Source organism: Otolemur garnettii, unplaced genomic scaffold (assembly GCF_000181295.1).
Source record: "Otolemur garnettii isolate 467f Iridium unplaced genomic scaffold, OtoGar3 scaffold00049, whole genome shotgun sequence".
Lineage (NCBI taxonomy): Eukaryota > Metazoa > Chordata > Mammalia > Primates > Galagidae > Otolemur > Otolemur garnettii.
The window spans coordinates 1,528,658-1,545,767 of NW_003852444.1; the positions used below are offsets into that span (position 1 = coordinate 1,528,658).

Genomic DNA, 17,110 nt, shown 5'->3' on the forward strand with positions numbered 1-17,110 from the left:
AAATATACAGAGACAGAAAGCTGGTCGGTGCTTGCCAGTGGATGATGTCCACAAAAATAGATTGATTACAAAGGGGTACAAGGGTATGCTTGGAGAGATGAAACTTTTTATATCATGAATTTTGTGGTGTTTACATAATTGCACGCATTTTTCAAAATTCGTAAAACTGAATATGAAAAAAGGTGAAATTTTGCTGCATAGAAATTATACCTCAATTAAAATGCAATACAAAGTTTATTATTTATTAATATTAGCTTAGAATTTGGCCTCAAAAATACCAAGAACTTTGCAGTGTTGGCTCAACATCAGTTTATACTGATGACATCCATTATTATTCTAAATAACCATTACACACAGACACTGGGGGACCAACCCGGGTGGGGCCAAATGAGTCCCATCTGGAGTTGTTTATTCATGAATGAGTTCTCCATTATAAAGTTAAAAGACCAGACCAGACGCTCCAAGGACCATGGTGTGGCAGCAACCTCACAGAAGATAAGAGCTGAGATGCTGAGGACAGGGTCTTGTGACAGCAACTCACAAACTTCCTGTAATCTGGAAGGATCAAGGGGAATTCTGCCAAGACTTGGATCAGCTGTGGGGCAGCCCACCTACATGGCCTCTGTGAAGCAACAATACCCCCTGCTCCTCTGACTCCAACACTGATATCTGCAGCCTCTTCCTCCCCCACCCCAACTCCAGTCAGTACTGACTGACTATAAATTTAGTCTAGAGTAAGATTGCTTTGAAGGGAAAGCCACTTTAAGATGGGGGATATGTGTAGTCTTGTGACCTATGAAAATAAATCTGTTTAATGTATTCTATGTTAATTAAAACATTGCCAATGCTTGCTTTTACTGTGAGAATATTAAAAGTAACAAAGAAAAACAGGAAAGCAGAGCAGTTTTTTGAAGAGATAGCTTTACTGCTCTATGAAATTGCTGATTTTTCTGTAAATAAAAGTGAAACGATTGCTTTCCCATCTGCTTCTCCATTAATTGGCTTGGTGAGAGGTGGAAGGACTTATTGGTCCAGCAATAATGCCACAAAGACTTGAAGCTTTTTGGTTACAACATTCTCAGTACTGGGTACCTACTTTAAAATTTAAAAATATAAGGCCATTTGGGAGTGGCAGGTTTGAACTCGACCTAGGCCTGCTAAACCAAAAAATAATAATAAAATAAAGTCATTTAATGTATCTGTCATGTTTATGAATTATGAAATAATAGATACCCTTGTGAGCTGTTTAAAGATAAAAATCATTTATCACTAGCAAAGTGTCAACTAGACTTGCAAAGGATATTTCTGAAATGATTATATTAATGATAACCTCATTGTTTTATTCAGTAGGCTAATTGCTGATACAATCAATCCCCAAATAACTATGGCTTAACATAATAAAATTTTATTTTCATATACACAAAATTCCCACATAGTTGACATTGATGAAGGCTCTTTTGGTAGCTCTTATTCAATCAGTGACTCAAGACCCAGACCTTCCTCACCAAGATGGGACTATACCACTCTCGGAGCCCCACTGTATTCTGGACTCGGGACTGGGATGACAACAGAGCAGGACAGTGAGCAATGAAGGCTGGTGGTGCTCAGGAGTTTTTAATAAGCCAGGCCTGGAGGTGGCATGTTTTCTGTGCATACAGAAACTGCAATTGCCATTTGCCACTGATCATGGTTTTTCTCTTCATCCTCTAGAGTAAGAGGGAGAGACTCAATCTGAATGATTATCATTTTAACATTGGAAGGGAAAAAACGAATATTCAAACCCCAAGAAGAGATCCATGATAATAAGACATGTAGGATTGATCCTAATGAGTGAACATTTAGGAGCATGTAGCCTAAATATTTAGTTCTCCAATAGCTTTGGTTTTGGCAAAATGACACCTTAACATATACATCTATGATTTCTCACCAAGCTGTGGTAGTTACTGATTCTTCCACTTACAAAATTCTTCCCATCCAAATGTCCTTATATGGAATAATCCAACCAGTCATTCTAGTGACACCTATGTATCCTGATCACTAGAGCAGAAAGGAATCATCCTTCTTGAAAGTTTTTGTACTTCATGTGTATTCATTTCATGACTCAAATGACAAGGGCTCAGAGGCAGATACTGCTCACTGCCTTCAGCTCTGCAGGGCCCAATTTAGCCCCTCTCTCAGCAAGGTCTGAGGCACCCAACCAACTGCCCTGCACAGGCCTGGGGCATAGAAAGTGTCTTCTCCATCTCAACACTACACATTTCACTCTTCTTAACCTCCTGTCAGACTGTCTGCAGGAAGCCACCCAGTGTCTCCTCACAGAAAGGACCCAGCAGGAGTACATGGTCTTCAGCCTCAACAAAGACTACAGAATCTGATCCAGATTAGAGGTCCAGTTCCCTTGTAATTTTGTTTGCTCTTGAACTAGGAAAGAATTAATTCAAAGCATATGTTGAAATGTAGAGATACACAGGTTTTAATTCACAGAAACTCACTATGAGACTGTGATTCATGCAGCCTGTGCAAAGCAGAAGGTTCATGGCAATAACCTCAACAGTATGCTGTAGAAGAGAGTAACATTTCTAATGAGTGCACTATGTCTTCAAGGTCTAATATCTGGATACATAGCCTTGAATTTCTTGTTTTGATGATAATGACAAAATCTCCCCTTTTATATGCACCCGAGATTAAAGACTCACTTTTTCCCCATATTTGCCCACTTGAGAGTTACGATGAGCAGGTCTATCTATGCTCATCCAGCCTGCTAGCCCCAACCTGTCAGGCCCTAGATCATAGTACACTCTTAGTTCACATTCTTCTAATGTCTCAATGGTATTATTGAAGCAGCCCATTAGAATAATTCCTTTTTTCTTTCTCTACTCCATTAGCCAATTGATATTTCAAAAATTTAGAATTTATCGAACCGCACTCCCAATTAAGAATTTTTACCCACTCTCCACTATTATCAGGATGAAGTTGAAATAACATGTCATTCAGTGCCCTCCATGAACTGACACTCACCCTTCCACCCATGTCAGCCCACTACTGCCTCACTCTTCTCTGCCCTAAAGTGCAGCTTCCAGGTATTTCTGGACTCTCAACTCTCCCCTATGTCTGCACATTGACACGGGTTTTTCCTTTGCTGTGTTGCTTTGGGATAACTTGTTCTCACTTTTCTGGTCTCAATCTGGATATTTAACAGGAAAAGTTCTGCAATCACCCACCATGAGCTTACTGTATTTGTAACACTTATGGCATTGCTTTATTATTGCTTAATTATCCATCATTCCTGCTATGCAACCATATCTTTGATTGTCAGAACTGAATCTTACTTATTATTGACACAGAACCATACATTCCAACAGACATGCAGTGGGCACACCATTGATAATGCTTGAATTAAAACCAAAAGAAAGAAACTTAACCTGTTAGCATTGACATCACTTGGGATGCTAACTTATGCTGCAAAATTTAAGATAGGATTACAATTAAAGTGAAATTCAAACATTAAAGGGGCTTTGGGTTATATAAACCTTCAACACTGTATAAAACCTGAGATTCTATTATCATGTCATTACCAATGAAAACTGCAAATTAACTGATTTAAAGAAATTGGACTAAGATTCCTTCCAGAGAGTGAGAAGATCAGCTATTATCATGTTCTTTCTTCTATTTCCTCCTCCTCACCTTATAGATTTATTTCTTCTTCTTTTACATTACGTAATAGATGTGGTCCATTCTCAAATTCACAGCACTAAGTTTGGCTAAGCCCCACTTGTATGTTTGTGAAGGGAGGAGAGAGAGATCCTTAAAATGGAGACAAGAGGGTAACATTTGCATGCCTGATTCATCTACCCCAATTCCTCAAAATCCATATTGAATTGTCATACTTTTCATTATCTTTAGCCAGAGAGTCTGCCCACTCTTTAATATAACTTTGATAGGTTATACATTATCTCATAATTTAGATGCCTACTTTGTTTCTAAAGATTCACATGGTTTGTGAATTTTTCTGAGATTGGACTATTTTAACATTTTAAATGATACCCCTTACATATGCACTAAATTCCTTTCGCTCAAGTAGTGCCTGAAAGTTAACTTTTCTTTGGTCAATAATAGTCTTCAGTACGAAAAACCATTCATTATAACCCTAACAAGGTAAAACAATACCTTACCTTGATATTTCTCTACTGAATTACCCACAGCACTCAGAAAAAGACATCAAGTACACATTGAGTAGGTTCTGAAGAAAAACATCTTACTCAGCCTTGACACCAACACTCTTCTCAGGATTGACTCACACAATTATGAATGTGGCTTCATACAACACATGTTATTTGAAGTGAGTCATCAGATGTTAAAAATGTATAACCTTTCACAAAATGCAGATGCGTAAGAACCAAAGGTCCTAGCTAAGAAGAATGAATAGGTTCATGACCACACACAATATGACAAATTAAAATGGTAGGTAGCATTTTGTGGTTCAATTATTTTTAGGCCATAAGAATGTAGATTTAGTAAGTGCAGAAACTTCAGTTATAGCAGTGCTGAACTCCACTGAGCATGCTGCCGTGACATAAAAATATCCCCACCCCCCACACCCCAACACAACCACTCGGCCTCCCACACAACATCCGCAGCACCCAGCAGGCCATCTCCTTCACTGTTGCCAGGGCAATGCAGTTCAGCCTGTCACATCTGAGTTGCAGGGAGAACACTGTGGCAAAGTTCCTTCCCCTACATGATGTTCATGACTCATGAAGCTGTCAGTCTGGATGTTAACCCAGAGATTTTCCCTAATAGTTTCTGCCAGGCGCCCTTCACCTCCTTATTCCTTACACTATAAATCATGGGGTTCAACATGGGCATAACAATAGCATAAAAGACAGAAATCAGCTTCTCCTGAAGGACAGAAGGACCGGAGCGGGGCTGGATATAAGTGAAAATGGTCATGCCGTAGCACAGGGCAACCACCGTGAGGTGAGAGGCACATGTGTGAAAGGCTTTCTTCCTTCCCTCTGACGACTGGATCTTTAAAATGGTAGAGATGATCCGGATATAGGACAAAAGAACCAGGCAGAAGGGTGTCATCAGAAGCACAATGCTGGAGACCATGATGGCGACCTCATTGGAGGAGGTGTCCACACAAGCCAGCCTGACCACAGCTAGCAGTTCACAGGATATGTGATCAATAATCTTGTTACTGCACATGGGCAGCTGAAAGGTGATGCCAGTCTGCATGAGAGAGTTGATGGAGCCACTGACCCAGGATGTGATGGCCAACCTAGTACACAGCCCTCCACTCATGATGGCCGAGTATCGCAGGGGGTCACACACGGCCACATAGCGGTCATAGGCCATCACCGCCAGGAGAACAAACTCAATCCCACCCAATCCCAGGGAGAAAAATAATTGGGCTGCACAGCTCAGGAGTGGGATGACTTTCTGTTTTGCTAGAAAATGCACGAGCATCTGAGGGACGATGCTTGTGGCATAGGAAACATCAACAAGGGAGAGGTTGGTGAGAAAGAAATACATGGGAGTGTGGAGTCGGCTGTCCAGTCTGATCAGAAGAATAATGAGAGAGTTCCCCAGCACTGTCATGAGGTATGTTATCAAGAATAGGACAAAAAGGGAGACCTGAGTGTCCCGGTCACTAGACAGGCCGAGGAGAATAAATTCTCTCACTTGTGTCTGGTTATCTATTCCCATTGAAAAATGTGAGTAATATTAATCTGCAGAGAGAATCAGAGGAACACAAGATGTTGAATCAAAGAACCATAACAATAACATCTTAGTAATGCATACTCTACACAACCTGCCAATCCAAATGTTTTAGATAATACATGAGAACAAGAAAACCAGTGTTGTCCCAATATGAAGTGTATTTACTTTACATCAGAGCTTTCTTAAGGACATATGTTGCAGGGAGGTCAATTAAATCCTGTATATATTGCAGTGTAATATTTGGAAGCTTTACATCCTTACTAACTTAGCTCAGTATCTATGACAAGGAAGTTTCTTCTGGTGATGTCAGAGAGATGGGATGATAGGAAGTACAAGGTTCCACTACTTCCCACCAAAAGTTTCCAGCCATTATCTGCAGAGTAGAATATATTTTTGAAAACCTCAATATTTTGAAACAAACCTGACTTACCCATTATGGTACACTGAAGGAAAACTAAATTAGAATTGCAAGATGAATGGTTTCACTTTGACTGCATCACCCCGCTTCCTACACCTCCCCCAAATCATCACAACATCAAACAAAGAACATTTCCCTAGGCCCACAGGTTCTACAAAAGCTAAAGAAACATGGAGGTAGGTAGTCATTTAGCTTTCCTAATATCCCAAAAGGCTTCCCAGAAAGCCCCCTCTAGTCTTACTTCATAGAGAACACTAGGGGTAGCAGCATAGCTAGACTACATGGATTTAGATAAAAACAAAGAAAGAAGAGGGGGGAGGGGAGAGGGGGGAGGGGAGGGGAAGGGGAGGGGGGGGGGAGGGGGGAGGATGGGTGAAGAGAATGATATTGTGGGGATCATGCCTATAGTTTATTCTATTTGGGTACAGGTGAATTTCTCTAAAGGTTGAATATAATTGTCTTAGCACAACAATTATGAGAAAGATACGATGGCTATGTTGGCTACCTGGATGAGAGTTTTCCAAACTGCATATAGAAGTAACACGCTGTATCCTATGAGAGAATTAATGTACACAATTATGATCTATTAAAAAAATTTAAAAAAAACGATAAAAACAAAGAAAGGAGATGGAGGTCATAGTGACCAGTACACAGATCTTGGTGACTTCTTTTCTATTTCCAGCTGTGGTACCCAGTTGAAGATAACAGCCAGCTTCTGCAAAGCTGGGCTATTACCAGCTCTTGGTTATACATTTGTCTACTCAGCTTCTCTCTAAGGTTTAAATGCTTCCTCAAACAGTTTAGTGAATGTTTTCTAAATATTTCACCTCTGACCGAACTCATATCTTTCCAACCTGAATTCTTTTCTGATGACTTTATTGCTATCAGTGTAACTAAATTTCTTCCACTCTCCCAAGGCATAATGTTTAATTTTTCTTGCCCTTCCATAGAATAAGTCCTTATATTTCATTCTTTTATTACCCATCTCTGCCCTCTCCCACAGTCTTCCTTCACATGGCTAATATCCCAACACATGCTTCATCACCTCCCAGCTAAAGAAGTGCAACAATCTCCTTATGAATCCCACTGATTCTTCCTGTGCCTACTCTACCACTCTATCCTCTACCACCAGCCTAATTATCCTATAATATAATCTTACTATTTTCTTACAAACAGATTTTGTTATGTCCGATTAATAAAGCATTAAGGATATACTGAGCAGGAGAGTATCCCGATTATTATTTTTTACTTTTGTTATTATTTTTGAGAGTTAGAGTCTTACTCTGTTGCCCAGGCTACAGTAAGTGGCATGATCATAACTTACTGCACACTTGAACTCTTAGGTTCAAGCTGTCCTCCCATTTCAGCCTCCCAAGTCACTGGGACTACAGTAGTATACCACCATGCCTACTAATCTGTTTTTAGAGATGGGGTCTTGCTATGTTGTCCAAGCTTATTTCAAACTCCTGGCCTAAAGAAACCCTTCTATCCTGGCCTCTGAAAGAACTAAAATTATAGGCAAGTTCTTGACAATATGTCCTATCCTGTCTGTATTTTATACTATTAATTATAGCATTTATTATCATGTGCATATTCTAGAATGAAGTATTTCAGTAACATATCCTGCTAATACTTAAATACTTTTCATGGACATGTCAGCTGATTATTTTCAACTCATGAAAGACTATTCAGCATTTCCTTGACTTTAATATAATTTATATTTAAAATAAATGTATATAAGCGAGTATTTTTATTTTCTATTGCCATAGAATCTTTACTTCGATTCATGGCAGATAAAGAAAATGGAAACAATATCTGTATTTTAAAAGATAAATGAAGGAGTAAATGATGGTTAGATGATTTTAGCACAGCGGCAGTTAAGACTATCTCTACATTATTTTCAACTCGGCTTTCACAAAGTTAGGGTCTTGTCTACTCAGCTTCTCTCTAAGACTCTATTAGTCTGTGTCCAGAAAGAATTAAATAAGTTAAAGACAGTGGGTTGCAGATTCAAACACTTAGTGTTAGAAGGCTAAAGCATAGTCTTTTCATTTCCAGTGTGTTTGGAGCAACTGAAACTGTCTAAACCTGCATCTTTAATTGATACCAACATCAGTGAGGGACAACATCAAAAGATAGATTTTATTGCAGTTTTGGCTGGGGTCAGGTTTGCACCAACCACCCTTGGTATGTGGGGCTGGCACCCTACTCACTGAGCCACAGGTGCTGCCCTAAAAGATAGATTTTAGAGAATATGTGTTCAATTTCTTTCTGTAGAAATGAGATATCAATATCTTAATAAAGGGCTAAGAACAGAGCTTTTGTTCAAAAGCCAGTTTTGAACAATGTAAGAGTTAGTCCCATTTAGATCTTCCTAAGGTTTAAGTGCTCTACAAGCCTGTTTTTGTGCTTTTTTCTCAGTATTCATTCCAATTCCAGCTGTTTTGTCTTTATGTAGGTACCTAACTTTCCTTTAATAAACAACAAAATTTTATTTTACATCTTTGGGTCACATTGCCCTCATAATGAACACACTTAAAACTATATATTTTGAACTTTGTCTACTTAAAACAATCAATCTATGCTGTCTGTTCAGAACATAGTATTGAACAAGACATACCTCTGCAGTTCATCTCTTTGGGAATAAGTACTAAGAAAGAAAGACTTCCTCGTGTTTGTGTTTTTTGAATTGTGGTGGAGGTAGGGTTATTACTGTGGCTGTAACAAGTAGAACACAAACAGTGACATAGTAAGAAAGTGACCATGGAAATGTTCTGCTACAAATTATCTCCTATTGCCATCACTAATGCTTAAAATTCCAATATTGACAATTTATTGCCCTTGTTGACATTGTTTTCTTTGTGAATTTTAAGGTATAATTTTTCTAAATGGAACTTTTAAAATATAAATTACCTGACCGTGTTGTGACCCCTTAAAATAAGTCATGAAAGAGTAGAAATCTGAGACGCTTATATATTGGGGAGAGATGAGGAATAACAGTGAAATCTGAGGGAAAACCAGATATAAGATATGGACAACAAAGACCAACTCTTCACTGTTGCAATATCACCTTTGTTGACCCTAGTTAAAAGTAATACCATGTGCCTTCTTCCATTATCCAGCACTTAATATTAATAGTGACAACAAATAGAACCACAATGGCTTCATTCAATGACAGAGAATAAAAATAATAAACTTTCAAATTCCAGTACAAAACTTTTTATATAACTTAACATAGCTAATTAGAAATTTAAATTTTAATAAGCTTTGGTGGGTTTTTTGTTTAAATAAAAAAAACTACCCATTTAGCTTTCCACCTATCTGCCCTGTATTGAAGTTTTACAGGAGTATAAATAATCTTGCCTGGGACAAGTGCAAGTCCTAACTATAGAAGCAGGGCACATAAAGGTAAACGGTTCTCTCATGTCAGTCAAAACAACTCAGAGTCATACCTTTCTAAAGTTGAATTGTCAATAGCAATGGCTCTTTCCTTTAGAGGAAGATTTCTCTGACTTGTGACCAAAGATTTAGTTGATGTAAACGTTGGGTGCATCATGAGAAGGTATATTTGCATCATCCTAATGTTTGAAAACAGAAAGCTCCACAGGCCCTTGGGTGGCTGACTTCTCAAGAGATGCACTTGACATCCAGGAAGGAAAATTTATTTTTTTTCTCCATGGGGTCCTGTTATCTTCTTTCAGTCAAGTCTGATAACCTGATTTTCATGTATAAGTGTAATTATTGTGGCCCAGTTTTTCAAACATGTGCAACTGCTACATTCGCCATTGGTGGCGTATTTTATTATGACCTTATTGTGTATATTCTCACCCTCTTTATCTCTCTTCTCTACAATAGCTAAGACTAATACCTTCTTTTTCAGCATAATTCTCAGTCTGGCAAGTCTTCATAGTGTGATCCCTACAGCCAATTCTAGGAGAAACAACCATGGAATAAAAGTTAAGAGACCTAAAATCTAGCTCCAGTTCACTCTTCTGAGTGCTGAAAGAACTTGAGTAAGCCATTAATCAACTTACATTTCCATTTGTCTTTTATTAAAAGAAAAACCACAATACCATGTGAACCAAACTTTTAGGTAAATAACTGAGTTAAGATGCTTTATAGCAATTTATTATTTTTTTCTGCAAATATAATATGCTGATATTCCTGCCCCCTTTTAATCAATATTAATACCTAACTAAAGATTTTATAATTCTTGGCTTCTTCCCTAAGCATAATTCCTCTCTATGTCATTATTAAGCTTTATAATTGAGAAGCCTGTTGAAAAAAATAAAATTGTACCAAAGCTTCAAGCTTCTTCAAAGCAAAGTTATTTTACGTTTGCTATAATACTTACCATGAAAGGATCTCACCACTCATGTTTCATATTTCTGTTACAAAATCCCTCACAAATCAAATCATTTCTATTTCCGTGCATTCTAAACCTGTACCCCTATATTCTTCAGAGGTCTCTAAACATTAATCAGCACCTAACAAAATAGATGTCTCTACTTCAGTCTGCTTTAAGTTGGGCTTTGAAAAGTAATTCTCTCCAAACAGTGATAGACCATATAGATTAGATATTTTCAAATTCCTTGGGCTCCTGGATTCATAAATCACTAAGGATTAATTGGGATTGTGGGAGACACTACTGGGAGGAAATTGACAAGAGCTGTGAAAACAGCTAAAACACAGACCTAATGAAGTTTGGCAGCAGTTCCAGAGGCAGTGTGGAGCTGGCAAAGTCCCTTCAGGAGCTTCATGCATTAGAATATTAAATTGCTGTCACCACTCCCAATTCTCAGGAGCCAGATGCTGCCCTCTTCTCCCTGTGGTAGGCTGCAGGTTCTCCTGCATTCCTCTCCCCTCTAACACCTTCACTGAAGCCTTAGGTTATTCCAAAAAGTCAGAGAAGCCATATTTCTTAGGTTTTAAGATGTTTTCCTATAGCCTAAACCAAATTTTTACCCCTCAATGCCCTAGCCCTAGAGTAACTGGGTCTGACTCCAAATCTGCTATAAACACCAATTCTCCCTTTTTGGGCCTTCTCTCTCCTTTTAGAGATAGGAGAGATGTTTTTCATTCCCCCCAGCATATATGCAAATAATCTAAAGGGCTTCTGAGAGCATCCAGTACATTTCTCTTTTTTATTTCAAAATATTAACAAAGGGATATACATGTTTTTGTTACATGGATACCTTGTACAATGCTTGTGCCAGGGTTTTTAGTGTGCCTATCACCAGAATAGTGTTTGTTACACCTAATAGATAAGTTTTTATGGCACACTCACCCTCCCACCTTACCATCTTCTTGGATTCTCATGTCCTTTATGTCACTTTGTGCCCATGTAGATCCATCTGTTAGCTCCCACTTATTAGTGAGAACATAAGTGTTTGGTTGTCTTTTCCTGAAATACTTCTCTTAGGATAATGCTCTCAAGTTCCATTCAGTTTGCTGCAAGGACCTTTATTTCATTCCTTTTTATGCCTGGATAGTATTTCATGGATATTATATATATACAGGATGTCCATAAAGTTTGTTAAATAGTTATAAGAATATAAATTGCATACAAACTTTATGGTCACCTTGTATACACAATTTTTTTAATCCATTCATGAATTGAAGGGCACTTAGGTTGATTCCATATATTTGCAACTGTAAATTATGCTGAATAAAAATTCATATTTCACAGATCAAAAAAAAAAATCCTAAGCTTCATTTCAAATAACAATAGTAACAAACCCCTCAAATAACCAAAGAAGTCTTAAAGAACAAACTGGAGGTATCCTATGCTTTACTTCAAATTATACTACAAGGCTATTATAACCCAAACAGCATGGTACTGGAATAAAAATATAAACATAGACCAATGGAATAGAACAGAGAACCAGAAATAAAACAGTCTACCTACAGCCAACTTTTCATAAAGCAGACAACATGCCCTGGGGATAGAAGGCCCTATTCAATAAGTAGTTCTGGGAAAATTGGACAGCCACATGCAGGACAAGGAAATAAGACCTCTATCTCTCACTTTATATAAAAATTAATTCAAAATAGATTAAAGACTTAAATGGAAGGTATAGAAATTCTACAAGAAAATATAGGAAAAAATCTTTTAGATATTGACCTAGGCAAAGAATATGTGATTAATGCCCCCAAAGTAAATACAGCAACCACTAAAATAAATAAATGGGGCTTAATTAAATTATAAAGCTTCTGTAAAAGAGGGAAAATAATCAACAGGGTGAACAGACAACCTACAGAATGGGAGAAAATATTTTCAAATTGTACATCCAACAAAGAACCAATATCCAGAATTAATTACACAAAAACTCAAATAAATCAGCAAGATAAAAACAAATTACTCCATCAAAAAGGGGGAAATAGACATGAATAGAAATTTTTCAAAAAAATAGACAAATGGCCAACAAACATTGAAAAAATGTTCAAATCACTAATTGTTAGGGAAATGAAAATTAAAACTACAAGGAGATACCACCCTATCCCTATCAGAATGGTCATTATTAAAAAGTCAAAAAACAAGAGGTACTGGCATGGATGCAGAGAGAAAGGAATGTTTATAGTCTGTTGCTGGGACTACAAATTAGTGTACCTCAATAGAAAACAGTATAGAGATCCCTCAAAGAAGCAAATGTAGATCTACTATTTGATTCAACAAACTCACTTTTGGGTATTTACCCAAAAGAAATGAAGTAATTTTATTAAAAAGACACCTGCACTTGACATCAGTACATTTCTTATGGTAGTATTTAAGCTCCAAAAATAAAATCATATAGACAAATTTAAAACTTCAGATTTCTAAAAAGTTGATAAAGAGAGTATTACTACCTACTTAAAAAAAAAGAAAGAGGCTCGGCGCCTATAGCTCAACTGGCTAAGGCGCCAGCCACGTACACCTAAGGTGGCGGGTTCGAATCCCCAGCCCGGACCCGCCAAACAACAATGACGGCTGCAACCAAGAAATGGCCGGGCGTTGTGGCGGGTGCCTGTGGTCCCAGCTACTTGGGAGGCGGAGGCAGGAGACTCGCTTGAGCCCAGGAGTTGGAGGTTGCTGTGAGCTGTAATGCCACGGCACTCTGCCCAGGGGGACAGCTTGAGGCTCTGTCTCAAAAAAAAAAAGAAAGAAAGAAAAACAAAGAAAAGAAAAACAACAAGATCATACAGAATCCTTAATTTAGAAGTGTTAAATTTCTATACCTCTTCAAACGTTACTTTTAATTCAACTTTGTATTTTAGAACATTGTGGATTCACATTTTTTATGAAACAATACAGAAGTATTTGTTGCACCATTTTCCCAATTTCTCTCAATAGTGACATTTTATAAAGCTATACTAAAATATCTTAAGCAAGATATTGGCCTTGATACAGTCAAGATACAGAACATTTTTATCACCACAAGAATCCCTCTTCTTGCTTTTTCTAGCTGCAACCACTTCTGTCCTGGCCCTATCCTTTCTTTAACCTCTGATAATCACTATCTGTTTTCTGTATCTGTAATTTTTCCATTTCAAGAATGATATAGAAATGAAATCATACATTATATTCCTTTTGGAACTGGTTATTTTCACTCAGCATAATTCTCTGGAGATTCATTAGTTTATGGTCAATATTAATCTTTCATTCCTTTTTATTGCTGGAGAATATTCTATTGTATATATGTATCACTTTTCTTAAGCCACTCAAATACTGAAGGACATCTGTGTTGCTTCTGGTTTGGGCCTATTATAAATAAAGTTGCTATAAATGTTCATATTTTTGTGTGAGTCTATGTGTTCATTTCATTGGTATAAATCTCTATGAGTGCAATTGCTGATAGTTGCACTATGAGGTTTGGAGGGGGGAGGTTGTTTTAGGAAACTGCCAACCCATTTTCCAAAGTGGCTGTATCATTTCACATTCACAACAGCAAAAGTATTTATGATCCAGTTTCTCATAATCCTCACTAACATTGGTATTATTGTTATTTAATCTTTATTTATTTCATAACTTTGAAGATAAAAATCAGGAAGCAGGTATCATCTATGTCCACCTAGCAGGTTGAATCTATCTTTGCAAATCAAAGCCAAGTCTATCTCTTCAGAAGGTTTTGGCACCCACCCTTCTCCCATCCATTGGCAGGTCTCAGGAGCATCTCCTTCATCTAAACACCACATAATTTGCTCTTGTTAACCTCCTTCCAGACTGTTTTGAGGAAGCCACCCAGCATCATCTCATAAGAAGAACCTAGCATGTGGTCCTGAGTCTTAACAGACCAGACCACAGTGTCTAATCCGTATTGGCAATCCAGTTTGCTTTAAGTTGGTTGGTTCGTTATCCAACAAACAAACAGTAAAAAGAATATCTTTAAAAAATAAGTATGTAAGTGGGGAAATAATAGTCATGTGAACATTTAGGGGATAATTAATGACATTCAAGAATTATTATTTAATGTATTGTGTAATAATAGTCTGATGGTTATAAATTTAGTAAGTCTCTTTTACAAGTATATGGTGAAATGATAGCTTCAGAAAAATCAAAGGAAGGTGAAATGGTAGGGTCCTGTATAAAACAAGATTGGTGGATGTCAGCAATACAGTGGAATAGATGTTCCCTATGATTATCTCCCTGCAGAAACATTAATTTTGACAACTACCCACAAAAGACAATATGTTTGTGAGAGTCTGAAAGTTGAGCAGAAAAGTTCCACCAGAGCATCGGAAAACAAATCCAAGAATAAAGGCATTGAGAAACGTAAGAAGTACATTTTTGCTTTCCCCATCACTCCTCCCCAGCTTACTGACAAAAAATGACTCCCTCATCTGGAGATTTCTCCCATGGGGTAAAGTGAGAGTATAGTGAGTGAGCACCCAAATCTTCTAGCCATGTGAGACACTGGCCAAAGGCTCACTTCTTTCTTACCTCATCCTGAATACTGAGGTGACTGGCATAGCTGAATGGCTGGGAGTGGTTGGGAGCAGGGATGAGAGACTGAACACTTGCTAACCACTCCCCAGACCACATGAGAAGTCTAGCCATGAGCTACTTGGGACACCTCACCTATGGATCTTCCCCCCAACAGGCTACTGTAAAGACTCTATCATTTCTAATGGTCTGTGTACCTCAGCACCTCTCCCCCAGACTGGCATCTTGAGCATATTCTTATGGCCAGTAAGTGAAAGAAACTTGAACAGACACCTGGCTCAAGTGTGTGTGGTTGGGAGGAGGCACCTCAACTTGAGCATTTCAGAACAATATCCTAAGAAAAACCAACAGGAGGATTTCAGCACCCGCCTTAACCTGCAAGATCAAGAGAAGTCATCCACTCTTAAAGATTTAACTTCTAGAGGAAATAAGAGGTATGGAGAGACTATATCGAGACAAAAAGTTCTGAGTGTCAGAATCATAACCAAGCTATTTGGTGAAGTCATTTTTCTTTTAAAGATAGTCAGTAAAGACTGGAAGAGGTGACTGCTTCTTCAAAGGTAAAGGCAGCAGCAATACTTGGAGGAATATAGAAAATCAGGGAAATGTGACAACACCAAAGGATACAACACTATTCCAGTAGGCAACCCCAAAGAAATGGAGATCTATGAATTTAATAACAAAAAAATCAAAATTATTGCTTTAAAGAAGTGCAACAAGCTAAAGGGAATATAGATAACTCAACTAAATTAGAAAATAATACATGAAAAAATAAGAAACTAGTAAAGATGCAAAAATCATATAAAAGAATCAAACAGAAGCTCCAGAGCAGACTATGGGAGCCACAGGAGGCTGGTGAGTATTGGGGATCTGTGTGATCAAAGGACCTGGACATTTCAGGTGTGCTGCCTTCTGGAGAGAGGGACAGAGATGAATGGACTCCTTTCTTCCATTCAGACTCTTTTCCTTCCCTTCCTTTTCCCTGCCCATAGGTGTTGAGAGACATTTGATCCAGGGGTCACAAGAACTACTTTTCCTCTCTGTTGGTGTATCCACAACACCAGGACTTCCACAGACAGTGAGGCTCAAACCATTCTAGATATTTTCCCTCCTCCTCCCCGCCTACTGGCTGCCAAGAGAGACAACAGAGCCACCACACAAGGCTTCCATGGAGGAGTTCAGACCTTTCCTCTAAAGGTCCTGCAGTGAACTGAGGGGGTACTCAGACTGTGAGCTCCCTTCCGGCAGGGCCTTCCTGGTGGTGCTTGCCTAGCAATGCCATCAGAGTGCCCCACTCTCCAAGGTGGGGAAACACGGAACATGCTTAGGCACCCCATGCTTCTCTCTGGAATGGTTAGAGATTGATCTTCTGGAACCTGGAAACATGCCTACAAGCCGGATCCTGTATCTCCAGGTCTCAATCACATTACTTGGGGCAAGGAGGGGATATGTGTGAATTAGGTGACAGTGAGGTAACATTGCTTGCATAGGTAGATATAGGAGTAATGCATGTGAGTTCCAGCCGCAGTCTGCCTATGAGCTGTCCCCACAAGATCCTGAGCAGGGAATCCCCCACCTACATTACAGTAGCAGGGGAAGCTGACTGGCTTGATCTCCTGCCAGATAGCAGATAGCAGGGAGAAACCACAGAGTAGGAGAGGACAGAGTAGGGAGCTTCCTCCAGCATCCAGTACTATAATTTTCAGACAGCCTTGCCTTCACAAGCAGAATTCCACCTTGGATGAGGTCACTTCAGCCCTTCCTGGTGGCTTTGCCTTGAAGCTGGGAGCATACCCTGCACCCCTGCCTGCCAAAACAGATTTTTGACCAGCTTTGATAGAGCCTGAGGGCAAGTTAACCCAGCCCAGATCCTCCCAGCGTCATTCCCCCACCTGCCTCTACTGTGGCAAAGATTAAGGATTTGCCAGTGGTTCTGGGGCCCCACCCACCACCTGGGGCATTCAATTGCTTCTCTTGAGAACCTTTACCAACTCAATCAGGCATGGTGGGATTGAGTCCTCCTAAGCTCCAGCTACTGTCTTAGAGAT

At 38.8% G+C, this 17,110-nt stretch overlaps 1 protein-coding gene across 1 annotated transcript; it reads right to left on the minus strand.

Moving 5' to 3' along the window:
* Positions 1 to 4,668: 4,668 nt before the first annotated feature.
* LOC100960685 (olfactory receptor-like protein OLF3) lies at positions 4,669 to 5,768 on the minus strand. Its single transcript, XM_003791539.2, has one exon. It carries the CDS (start codon positions 5,707 to 5,709, stop codon positions 4,753 to 4,755), a length of 957 nt encoding a protein of 318 aa, XP_003791587.1. The 5' UTR covers positions 5,710 to 5,768; the 3' UTR covers positions 4,669 to 4,752.
* Positions 5,769 to 17,110: the final 11,342 nt, after the last annotated feature.

Excerpts from the sequence above, each read along its gene's own strand:
- LOC100960685 (XM_003791539.2), bottom strand. The coding sequence starts at position 5,709 with ATGGGAATAGATAACCAGACACAAGTGAGAGAATTTATTCTCCTCGGC.